Source organism: Hypanus sabinus, unplaced genomic scaffold, assembly GCF_030144855.1.
Source record: "Hypanus sabinus isolate sHypSab1 unplaced genomic scaffold, sHypSab1.hap1 scaffold_526, whole genome shotgun sequence".
Classification (NCBI taxonomy): Eukaryota; Metazoa; Chordata; class Chondrichthyes; order Myliobatiformes; family Dasyatidae; genus Hypanus; species Hypanus sabinus.
Window position 1 is genome coordinate 332104 of NW_026781388.1, and position 12753 is coordinate 344856.

At 55.2% G+C, this 12753-nt stretch overlaps 1 protein-coding gene across 1 annotated transcript in view; it reads right to left on the bottom strand.

The window, feature by feature from the left end:
* The window catches only part of LOC132389289 (myeloid cell surface antigen CD33-like), a 50597-nt gene extending 44409 nt beyond the window's left edge, over positions 1–6188 (bottom strand). Inside the window, exon 1 of the mRNA XM_059961791.1 lies at positions 5827–6188. Coding sequence (XP_059817774.1) covers positions 5827–6133 — 307 coding nt within the window. The 5' untranslated portion in view covers positions 6134–6188. The remainder of the gene's footprint in view (positions 1–5826) is intronic.
* Positions 6189–12753: the final 6565 nt, after the last annotated feature.

The following is a 12753-nucleotide window of genomic DNA, read 5'->3' on the forward strand; positions in this document are numbered from 1 at the left end:
TGAGGAGGGAGCACTGTGGGAGAGGGTGAGGAGGGAGTGCTGTGGGAGGGGGTGAGGAGGGAGCACTGTGGGAGGGGGTGAGGAGGGAATGCTGTGGGAGGGGGTGAGGAGGGAGTGCTGTGGGAGGGGGTGAGGAGGGAGCGATGTGGGAGGGGGTGAGGAGGGAATGCTGTGGGAGGGGTGAGGAGGGTACGCTGTGGGAGGAGTGAGGAGGGAATGCTGTGGGAGGGGGTGAAGAGGGAGTGCTGTGGGAGGGGGTGATGAGGGAGCACTGTGGGAGGGGGTGAGGAGGGAGTGATGTGGGAGGTGGTGAGGAGGGAGCACTGTGGGAGGGGGTGAGGAAGGAACACTGTGGGAGGGGGTAAGGAGGGAATGCTGTGGGAGGGGATGAGGTGGGTATGCTGTGGGAGGGGATGAGGAGGGAGTGCTGTGAGAGGGGATGAGGAGGGAATGCTGTGGGAGGGGATGCGGAGGGAATGCTGTGGGAGGGGATGAGGAGGGAATGCTGTGGGAGGGGGTGAGGAGGGAGCGATGTGGGAGGGGGTGAGGAGGGAGCACTGTGGGAGGGGGTGAGGAGGGAGCACTGTGGGTGGGGGTGTGGAGGGAGCACTGTGCGAGGGGGTGAGGAGGGAATGCTGTGGGAGGGGTGAGGAGGGAATGCTGTGGGAGGGGTGAGGAGGGAATGCTGTGGGAGGGGATGAGGAGGGAATGCTGTGGGAGGGGTGAGGAGGGAACGCTGTGGGAGGGGGTGAGGAGGGAGCGCTGTGGGAGGGGATGAGGGAGGAATGCTGTGGGAGGGGATGAGGAGGGAATGCTGTGGGAGGGGGTGAGGAGGGAGTGCTGTGGGAGGGGATGAGGATGAAGTGCTGTGGGAGGGGATGAGGAGTGAATGCTTTGGGAGGGGATGAGGAGGGAATGCTGTGGGAGGAGATGAGGAGGGAGCACTGTGGGAGGGGGTGAGGAGGGATTGCTGTGGGAGGGGGTGAGGAGGGATTGCTGTGGGAGGGGATGAGGAGGGAACTGTGGGAGCGGGTGAGGAGGGAACGCTGTGGGAGGGGGTGAGGATGGAGCACTGTGGGAGGGGGTGAGGAGGGATTGCTGTGGGAGGGGGTGAGGAGGGATCGCTGTGGGAGGGGATGAGGAGGGAGCGCTGTGGGAGGGGGAGGAGGGAACACTGTGGGAGGGGTGAGGAGGGAACACTGTGGGAGGGGGTGAGGAGGGAACACTGTGGGAGGGGGTGAGGAGGGAGCACTGTGGGAGGGGGTGAGGAGGGAGTGCTGTGGGAGGGGGTGAGGAGGGAGCGATGTGGGAGGGGGTGAGGAGGGAGCGATGTGGGATGGGGTGAAGAGGGAACGCTGTGGGAGAGGGTGAGGAGGGATTGCTGTGGGAGGGGATGAAGAGGGAGCACTGAGGGGTGAGGAGGGAGCACTGAGGGAGGGGTGAGGAGGGAGCACTGTGGGAGGGATGAGGAGGGAGTGCTGTGGGAGGGGGTGAGGAGGGGATGCTGTGGGAGGTTATGAGGAGCGAGTGCTGTGGGAGGGGTGAGGAGGGAGGGCTGTGGGAGTGTTGGTGAGGGGGGAGCACTGTGGGAGGGGGTGAAGAGGGAGCACTGTGGGAGGGGATTATGAGGGAGAACTGAGGGGATGAAGAGGGAGCACTGTGGGAGGGGATTATGAGGGAGAACTGAGGGGATGGAGGGAGCACTGTGGGAGGGGATTATGAGGGAGAACTGAGGGGATGAGGAGGGAGCACTGTGGGAGGGGGTGAAGAGGGGATGCTGTGGGAGGTTATGAGGAGGGAGTGCTGTGGGAGGGGATGAGGAGGGATTGCTGTGGGAGGGGGTGAAGAGGGAGGGCTGTGGGAGGGGATGAGGAGGGATTGCTATGGGAGGGGGTGAAGAGGGATTGCTGTGGGAGGGGATGAGGAGGGAGCACTGTGGGAGGGGATGAGGAGGGAGCACTGTGGGAGGGGATGAGGAGGGATTGCTGTGGGAGGGGGTGAAGAGGGTGTGCTGTGGGAGGGGTGAGGAGGGAGTTCTGTGGGAGGGGGTGAGGAGGGAGTGCTGTGGGAGGGGATGAAGAGGGAGCACTGAGGGGTGAGGAGGGAGCACTGTGGGAGGGGTTGAGGAGGGAGTGCTGTGGGAGGGGATGAGGATGAGTTCTGTGGGAGGGAATGAGGAGGGAATGCTGTGGGAGGGGGTGAGGAGGGAACGCTGTGGGAGGGGGTGAGGAGGGAACGCTGTGGGAGGGGTGAGGAGGGAGCACTGTGGGAGGGGGTAAAGAGGGAATGCTGTGGGAGGGGATGAGGAGGGAATGTTGTGGGAGGGGATGATGAGGGAGTGCTGTGGGGGGGGGATGAGGAGGAAGTGCTGTGGGAGGGGATGAGGAGGGAATGCTGTGGGAGGGGTTGTGTAGGGAGCACTGTGGGAGGGGGTGAGGAGGGAGGGCTGTGGGAGGGGATGTGAAGGGAGCACTGTGGGAGGGGATGAGGAGGGATTGCTGTGGGAGGGGGTGAGGAGGGATTGCTATGGGAGGGGATGAGGAGGGATTGCTGTGGGAGGGGATGAAGAGGGAGCACTGTGGGAGAGGGTGAGGAGGGATTGCTATGGGAGGGGATGAGGAGGGATTGCTGTGGGAGGGGTGAGGAGGGAGCACTGTGGGAGAGGGTGAGGAGGGAACACTGTGGGAGGGGTGAAGAGGGAGCACTGTGGGAGGGGTGAGGAGGAAGTGCTGTGGGAGGGGATGAAGAGGGACTGCTGTGGGAGGGGATGAAGAGGGAGCACTGTGGGAGGGGATGAGGAGGGAGTGCTGTGGGAGGGGTGAGGAGGGAGGGCTGTGGGAGAGGGTGAGGAGGGATTGCTGTGGGAGGGGTGAGGAGGGAGTGCTGTGGGAGGGGATGAGGAGGGATTGCTGTGGGAGGGGGTGAAGAGGGAGTGCTGTGGGAGGGGGTGAGGAGGGAGCACTGTGGGAGGGGGTGAGGAGGGATTGCTGTGGGAGGGGATGAGGAGGGAGTGCTGTGGGAGGGGATGAGGAGGGAGCACTGTGGGAGGGGGTGAGGAGGGAGCACTGTGGGAGGGGGTGAGGAGGGAGTGCTGTGGGAGGGGGTGAGGAGGGAGCACTGTGGGAGGGGGTGAGGAGGGAGTGCTGTGGGAGGGGGTGAGGAGGGAGTGCTGTGGGAGGGGATGAAGAGGGAGCACTGAGGGAGGGGTGAGGAGGGAGCACTGTGGGAGGGGTGAGGACGGAGTGCTGTGGGAGGGGATGAGGAGGGAGTGCTGTGGGAGGGGTGAGGAGGTAGCACTGTAGGAGGGGTGAGGAGGGAGTGCTGTGGGATGGGATGAGGAGGGAGCACTGTGGGAGAGGGTGAGGAGGGGATGCTGTGGGAGGGGGTGAAGAGGGAGTGCTGTGGGAAGGGGTGAGGAGGGAGCACTGTGGGAGGGGTGAGGAGGGAGTGCTGTGGGAGAGGGTGAGGAGGGAGCGCTGTGGGAGGGGGTGAGGAGGGAGCACTGTGGGAGGGGATGAGGAGGGAGTGCTGTGGGAGAGGGTGAGGAGGGAGGGCTGTGGGAGTGTTGGTGAGGGGGGAGCACTGTGGGAGGGGGTGAAGAGGGAGCACTGTGGGAGGGGATTATGAGGGAGAACTGAGGGGATGAGGAGGGAGCACTGTGGGAAGGGTTGAGGAGGGGATGCTGTGGGAGGGGGTGAAGAGGGAGGGCTGTGGGAGGGGATGAGGAGGGAGTGCTGTGGGAGGGGATGAAGAGGGAGCACTGAGGGAGGGGTGAGGAGGGAGCACTGTGGGAGGGGTGAGGACGGAGTGCTGTGGGAGGGGATGAGGAGGGAGTGCTGTGGGAGGGGTGAGGAGGTAGCACTGTAGGAGGGGTGAGGAGGGAGTGCTGTGGGATGGGATGAGGAGGGAGCACTGTGGGAGAGGGTGAGGAGGGGATGCTGTGGGAGGGGGTGAAGAGGGAGTGGTGTGGGAGGGGGTGAAGAGGGAGTGCTGTGGGAAGGGGTGAGGAGGGAGCACTGTGGGAGGGGTGAGGAGGGAGTGCTGTGGGAGAGGGTGAGGAGGGAGCGCTGTGGGAGGGGGTGAGGAGGGAGCACTGTGGGAGGGGATGAGGAGGGAGTGCTGTGGGAGAGGGTGAGGAGGGAGGGCTGTGGGAGTGTTGGTGAGGGGGGAGCACTGTGGGAGGGGGTGAAGAGGGAGCACTGTGGGAGGGGATTATGAGGGAGAACTGAGGGGATGAGGAGGGAGCACTGTGGGAAGGGTTGAGGAGGGGATGCTGTGGGAGGGGGTGAAGAGGGAGGGCTGTGGGAGGGGATGAGGAGGGAGCACTGTGGGAAGGGTTGAGGAGGGGATGCTGTGGGAGGGGGTGAGGAGGGAGCACTGTGGGAGGGGATGAGGAGGGAGTGCTGTGGGAGTGGTGAGGAGGGAGCGCTGTGGGAGGGGATGAGGAGGGAGTGCTGTGGGAGTGGTGAGGAGGGAACACTGTGGGAGGGGATGAGGAGGGAGTGCTGTGGGAGTGGTGAGGAGGGAACTGTGGGAGGGGATGAGGAGGGAGTGCTGTGGGAGGGGGTGAGGAGGGAACACTGTGGGAGGGGATGAGGAGGGAGTGCTGTGGGAGTGGTGAGGAGGGAACACTGTGGGAGGGGATGAGGAGGGAGTGCTGTGGGAGGGGGTGAGGTGGGAATTCTGTGGGCGGGATGAGGAGAGATCGCTGTGGAGGGGATGAGGAGGGAATGCTGTGGGTGGGATGAGGAGGGAGCACTGTGGTAGTGTGTTCGGAGGGAACACTGTGGGAGGGGTGAGGAGGGAGCACTGTGGGAGGGGATGAGGAGGGAATGCTGTGGAGGGGATGAGGAGAGATCGCTGTGGAGGGGATGAGGAGGGAGTGCTGTGGGAGTGGTGAGGAGGGAGCGCTGTGGGAGGGGATGAGGAGGGAGCACTGTGGTAGTGTGTTAGGAGGGAGCACTGTGGGAGGGGATGAGGAGGGAGTGCTGTGGGAGGGGGTGAGGTGGGAATTCTGTGGGCGGGATGAGGAGAGATCGCTGTGGGAGGGGATGAGGAGGGAATGCTGTGGGAGGGGATGAGGAGGGAGTGCTGTGGGAGTGGTGAGGAGGGAGCGCTGTGGGAGGGGATGAGGAGGGAGCACTGTGGTAGTGTGTTAGGAGGGAGCACTGTGGGAGAGGATGAGGAGGAATTGCTGTGGGAGGGGGTGAGTAGGGAATGCTGTGGAGGGGATGAGGAGAGAATGTTGTGGGAGGGTGTGAGGAGGGAATGCTGTGGAGGGGATGAGGAGAGATCGCTGTGGAGGGGATGAGGAGAGAATGTTGTGGGAGGGTGTGAGGAGGGAGTCCTGTGGGAGGGGATGGTAGAGGTAGAGGGTAGAGGGACATTTCTTTATCAGACTCTCTGACGGGTACATAATGGCAGAGAATTGGAAAACTATGAAAGATTAGATTGATCTTCGAGTAGTCAAAGGTCAGCACCACGTTGTACAATTCGATGTTCCACAGTGTGAAGATAGGATTGGAGCTGGGCCCATCCCGGCAACAGGGGATTGTTCTAAAAGGCTTGGAAATTTACTGTGTTTCAACATCAATGACCATTTCCTGTGACACACATCCTGACTTTATAAAATGTCTTCACAAATATGAGTCCTATTTAGCTTGTTTCATTGTGCCCAGCGAGACACACAGAAGCTGCTATGGTCCATTGTCTCTGGATGGGAATGGACCGGGCTCCACGTTGCTGTGGCTTGTGTTAATAGTAACAGGTGGTGTCCCGCACATCCGGCACAAAGTCAATGGCTGGGGAATTAAAGAGAACACTTACTAGAAACAAGGAGCTTTGTCGCGGGAAAGAAGGAATAATTATTCTTGTTGCCAAATTCAATTCTGAAGTAGTAATAACCTTCATCTGCCTCCGTGACGTTGTTTATAATCAAGGAGCAGTCATTGTCTTTGACATCTCCAGCCAGTTCCGTCCGATGCTGGAAGTTCGATGACACTTGGCTGCTGTTCTTAGAGTGGAAAGCTACAGGCTGTCGTTTTCGCTGTTCACTATTAAACCAAATTGCAGTCCGTGTTTCATTGGCCAGACGCAATGGGTACGTGTACTTGCATGGAATCCGTGCACTCATACCCCGTGGGGTGCTCACACATGTTGAAGTGTTGGCATTCCACGCTTTTGAATCTGTGGCTGAGAAGACAAGGAACAAAGTTTGATTATGGATCCTGTTCATTGCTGGTGTGCTGTGGGTTCTGAGTACAGCAACTACCAAAACAAATGACGATGACCCGGTTTTGCAACAAAATTACTGCTGTTTACTTGTCTTTAACAATGTTAGACGGAGTAGAAGAACAGGGAGTTTACACTGGAATGGAATTCAACATCAAACTGTTAGGGTGAAAGGTGAAATACTTAGGGGGAACTGGGGGAAACATCTCCTCTCAGACGCTGCTGCAAGTGTGGAGTGAGCTGTCAGTGAAGTGCTCGATACGGATTTGGTTGTGACATTTAGAAACAAAGAAAACTTGCAGCACAATACAGGCCCTTTGGCCCACAAAGCTGTGCCGAACACGTCCTCACCTTAGAAATTACCTAGGGTTACCCATAGCCCTCTATTTTTCTGAGCTCCATGTATCTATCCAGGAGTCTCTTAAAAGATCCTATCGTATTCGCCTCCACCACCGCAGTCATCAGCCCATTCCACGCTCTCACCACTCTCTGAGTAAAAAACTTACCCCTGACATCTCCCCTTAACCTACTTCCAAACACCTTAAAACTCTTCCCTCTTGAACTAGCTGTTCAGCCCTGGGAAAAAGCCTCTGACTATCCACACAATCACTGCCTCTCATCATCTTATACACCTCTATCAGGTCACCTCTCATCCTCCGTCACTCCAAGGAGAAAAGGCCGAGTTTACTCAACCTATTCTCATAAGGCATGCTCCCCAATCCAGGCAACACCCTTGTAAATCTCCTCTGCACCCTTTCTATGGCTTCCACATCCTTCCTATAGTGAGGCAACCAGAACTGAGCACAGTACTCCAAGTGGGGTCTGACCAGGGTCCTGTGTAGCTGCAACATTACCTCTCGGCTCCTAAACTCAATCCCACGATTGATGAAGGCCAATACACCGTACGCCTTCTTAACCACAGAGTCAAACTGTGCAGCAGCTTTGAGTGTCCTATGGACTTGGACCCCAAAATCCCTCTGATCCTCCACACTGACAAGAGTCTTACCATTAATACCATATTCTGACATCATATTTGACCTACCAAAATGAACCACCTCACTTATCTGGGTAGAACTCCATCTGCCACTTTTCAGCCTGGTTTTGCATTCTATCAATGTCCCTCTGTGACAGCCCTCCACACTATCCACAACTACAACCTTTGTGCCATCAGCAAATTTACTAACCCATCCCTCCACTTCCTTATCCAGGTCATTTATAAAAATCATGAAGAGTAAGGGTCCCAGAACAGATCCCTGAGGCACTCCACTGGTCACCAGCCTCCATGCAGAATATGACCCGTCTACAACCACTCTTTCCCTTCTGTGGGCAAGCCAGTTCTGGATCCACAAAACAATATCCCCTTGGATCCTCTAACTCCTTACTTTCTCAATAAGCCTTGCATGGGGTACCTTGTCAACCTTGCTGAAATCCATATACACTACACCCACCGCTCTACCTTCATCAATGTGTTGAGTCACATCCTCAAAGAATTCTATCAGGCTGGTAAGGCACGACTTGCCTTGATAAAGCCATGCTGACTATTCCCAATCATATTATGCCTCTCCAAATGTTCATAAATCCTGCTTCTCAGGATCTTCTCCATCAACTTACCAACCACTGAGGTAAGAGTTCCTGCCTGATAGCCTCATATTTTCCCTTACTCCAATTAAACGCTTTCCTAACTTTTCTGTTCTGATCCCTCTCCAATGCTATGGTAAAAGAAATAGAATTGTCGTCACTATATCCAAAATGGTCTCTCATGGTGAGATTGGACACCTGACCAGGTTCATTTCCCAACTCCAGATCAAGTACAGCCTCTCCTCTTGTAGGCTTATCTACATATTGTGTCAAGAAACCTTCTTGAACTCACCTAACAAACTCCACCCCATCTAAACCCTCGCTGTAAGGACAATCGATATTTGGGAAATTAAAATCTCTCACCACAACAACCTGTTATTATTACACCTTTCTACAACCTGTTTCTCTATCTGCTCCTCGAAGTTCCTGTTACTATTGGGTGGTCTATAAAAAACACCCAGTAGAGTTATTGACCCCTTCCGATTCCAAACTTCCACCCACAGAGACTCCACTGACAACCCCTCCATGACTTCCTCCTTTTCTGCAGCCGTGACACTATCTCTGATCAACAGTGCCACGCCCCCACCTCTTTTGCCTTCTTCCTGTTCTTTTTGAAACATCTAAAGCCTGGCACTCGAAGTAACCATTCCTGTCCCTGAGCCATCCAAGTCTCTGTAATGGCCACAACATCGTAGCTCCAAGTACTGATCCACGCTCTAAGCTCATCCGCTTTGTTCATAATACTCCTTGTGTTAAAATAGACACATCTCAAACCATCGGTCTGAGCGCGTCCCTTCTCTATCACCTGCCTATCCTCCCTCTCGCACTGTCTCCAAGCTTTCTCTACTTGTGAGCCAACCCCCTCTTCCCCAGTCTCTTCAGTTCCATTCCCCCATCCCCAACAATCCTAGTTTAAACTCTCTCCAACAGCCTTTGCAAACCTCCCCGCCAGGATATTGGTCCCCTTGGGATACGTGCAACCCGTCCTTTTTGTACAGGTCACTCCTGCTCTAAAAGAGGTCCCAGTGATCCAGAAATCTGAATCCCTGCCCCCTGCTCCAATCCCTCAGAGAAATTTGGATGGCTGCATGAATGAGAAGGTGTGGGAGGCGATGGTCCAGGTGGGGTGGATGGGATTAGGCAAAATAACAACCTTGCAAAGACGGGAAGGAGCAAAGGGCCTGTCCCTGCACTGTAGTGCTCTATGAGTCTGACTAAATCAATCGTGATTGAATAGTGTAGTGGATCAATGGGCCGAATGGCCCAATTCTGTTCCTATGTCTTATGGTCTTATTGATGCAGTAAGATATATCATTCAGTCGATGCTATAGGAAAGATGTGAGTGCACTGGAGAGAGTGCAGAGGAGATTTACCAGGGCTAGAACATTGTAACTCAGGACAATCTGGATGCGTTTGGAGGCTGAAGGGAGGAATAACTAGGAAGGATTCATTTCATGAGCAGAGACTGACAGTAGCCGGCCGAAGTTACTGATAGAAGCCACTGTTTCTGGTTATAAGATTTGTACTTTTCAACAAACTGGTGTATCTTTCACACTCACTGGCAGAAAGTGATATAGCAGCTAAACTAACGATTTATCAGCTGTTACATTTTCCATTGGCTGAGATATACAACATATGATGGCGTTGTTTAATTTCATAGCCTATTCACTAATTCATTCCTATCTAAGAAATTTTCTTCATCTTATTTATAAAATTGATGTACTTTTCATTTTTATTTCTGTATTCATTTGTCAACATCCCTTAGCATCAATTCACCACTCAGGACCGTTTCTCAGCTTTTGCTTTAGTTTGCTTGGTATTTGTGTGTTTGCTTGTACTCTAAACTGAAACTTTGGAGTTAAGACTGTTGGTCATTCCCGACTGCCGGAAGAACCCTGAGGATCAGAAATTAAACAGGGATCTGCCTGAATGGAGTGGGAGAGGAAGATAGTGGCAGAGTGAAATTCACAACCTCAGGCAGAAACCTTCACCAGACTCCTGAAAATGAAGAGAAATGAGCACTTTTAGGGTTTAGCAAACATAGCCAGGGAGATCCGGACCAGGCTTGCGACAATATAACGGTAATACAGCGGATAGCACAACTCTTTACAGTGGCAGCTGTAAGACTGAGGTTCGATTCGCACCACTGTCCTGTACGTCCAACTTGTGAACATGTGGCTTCCCTCCGAGTGCTCCAGTTCCCTCCCACCTTCCACAGATGTCTGGTAGGGGCAGTGTTAGTAAATTTGTGGGTTTACACATGATGGAAGAGAGGTAACACTTGCCCAGCACATTCATTGTTGACTTGAATTGAGGGAAGGGTATAGGGGCCAGAGTTTATTACTGAGATAGGGAGGGGTGTAGGGGAGGGAGGGGGTTACAGAGACAGGGAAGGGTATAGGGGCCAGAGTTTATTACTGAGATATGGAGGGGTGTAGGGGAGGGAGGGGGTTACAGAGACAGGGAAGGGTATAGGGGCCAGAGTTTATTACTGAGATAGGGAGGGGTGTAGGGGAGGGAGGGGGTTACAGAGACAGGGAAGGGTATAGGGGCCAGAGTTTATTACTGAGATAGGGAGGGGTGTAGGGGAGGGAGGGGGTTACAGAGACAGGGAAGGGTATAGGGGCCAGAGTTTATTACTGAGATAGGGAGGGGTGTAGGGGAGGGAGAGGCGGAGGGGGTTACAGAGACAGGGAAGGGTATAGGGGCCAGAGTTTATTACTGAGATAGGGAGGGGTGTAGGGGAGGGAGGGGGTTACAGAGACAGGGAAGGGTCTAGGGGCCAGAGTTTATTACTGAGATAGGGAGGGGTGTAGGGGAGGGAGGGGGTTACAGAGACAGGGAAGGGTATAGGGGCCAGAGTTTATTACTGAGATAGGGAGGGGTGTAGGGGAGGGAGGGGGTTACAGAGACAGGGAAGGGTATAGGGGCCAGAGTTTATTACTGAGATAGGGAGGGGTGCAGGGGAGGGAGGGGGTTACAGAGACAGGGAAGGGTATAGGGGCCAGAGTTTATTACTGAGATAGGGAGGGGTGTAGGGGAGGGAGGGGGTTACAGAGACAGGGAAGGGTATAGGGGCCAGAGTTTATTACTGAGATAGGGAGGGGTGTAGGGGAGGGAGGGGGTTACAGAGACAGGGAAGGGTATAGGGGCCAGAGTTTATTACTGAGATAGGGAGGGGTGTAGGGGAGGGAGGGGGTTACAGAGACAGGGAAGGGTATAGGGGCCAGAGTTTATTACTGAGATAGGGAGGGGTGCAGGGGGAGGGGAGGGGGGTTACAGAGACAGGGAAGGGTATAGGGGCCAGAGTTTATTACTGAGATAGGGAGGGGTGTAGGGGAGGGAGGGGGTTACAGAGACAGGGAAGGGTATAGGGGCCAGAGTTTATTACTGAGATAGGGAGGGGTGTAGGGGAGGGAGGGGGTTACAGAGACAGGGAAGGGTATAGGGGCCAGAGTTTATTACTGAGATAGGGAGGGGTGTAGGAGAGGGAGGGGTTACAGAGACAGGGAAGGGTATAGGAGCCAGAGTTTATTACTGAGATAGGGAGGGTGTAGGGGAGGGAGGGGGTTACAGAAACAGGGAAGGGTATAGGGGCCAGAGTTTATTACTGAGATAGGGAGGGGTGTAGGGGAGGGAGGGGGTTACAGAGACAGGGAAGGGTATAGGGGCCAGAGTTTATTACTGAGATAGGGAGGGTTTAGGGGAGGGAGGGGGTTACAGAGACAGGGAAGGGTATAGGGGCCAGAGTTTATTACTGAGATAGGGAGGGGTGTAGGGGAGGGAGGGGGTTACAGAGACAGGGAAGGGTATAGGGGCCAGAGTTTATTACTGAGATAGGGAGGGGTGTAGGGGAGGGAGGGGGTTACAGAGACAGGGAAGGGTATAGGGGCCAGAGTTTATTACTGAGATAGGAGGGGTGAGGGGAGGGAGGGGGTTACAGAGACAGGGAAGGGTATAGGGGCCAGAGTTTATTACTGAGATAGGGACGGATGTAGGGGAGGGAGGGGGTTACAGAGACAGGGAAGGGTATAGGGGCCAGAGTTTATTACTGAGATAGGGAGGGGTGTAGGGGAGGGAGGGGTTACAGAGACAGGGAAGGGTATAGGGGCCAGAGTTTATTACTGAGATAGGGAAGGGTGTAGGGGAGGGAGGGGGTTACAGAGACAGGGAAGGGTATAGGGGCCAGAGATTATTACTGAGATAGGGAGGGGTGTAGGGGAGGGAGGGGGTTTCAGAGACAGGGAAGGGTATAGGGGCTAGAGTTTATTACTGAGATAGGGAGGGGTGTGGGGAGGGAGGGGGTTACAGAGACAGGGAAGGGTATAGGGGCCAGAGTTTATTACTGAGATAGGGAGGGTGTAGGGGAGGGAGGGGGTTACAGAGACAGGGAAGGGTATAGGGGCCAGTGTTTATTACTGAGATAGGGAGGGGTGTAGGGAGGGAGGGGGTTACAGAGACAGGGAAGGGTATAGGGGCCAGAGTTTATTACTGAGATAGGGAGGGGTTGTAGGGGAGGGAGGGGGTTACAGAGACAGGGAAGGGTATAGGGGCCAGAGTTTATTACTGAGATAGGGAGGGGTGTAGGGGAGGGAGGGGGTTACAGAGACAGGGAAGGGTATAGGGGCCAGAGTTTATTACTGAGATAGGGAGGGGTGCAGGGGAGGGAGGGGTTACAGAGACAGGGAAGGGTATAGGGCCAGAGTTTATTACTGAGATAGGGAGGGGTGTAGGGGAGGGAGGGGGTTACAGAGACAGGGAAGGGTATAGGGGCCAGAGTTTATTACTGAGATAGGGAGGGGTGCAGGGGAGGGAGGGGGTTACAGAGACAGGGAAGGGTATAGGGGCCAGAGTTTATTACTGAGATAGGGAGGGGTGTAGGGGAGGGGAGGGGTTACAGAGACAGGGAAGGGTATAGGGGCCAGAGTTTATTACTGAGATAGG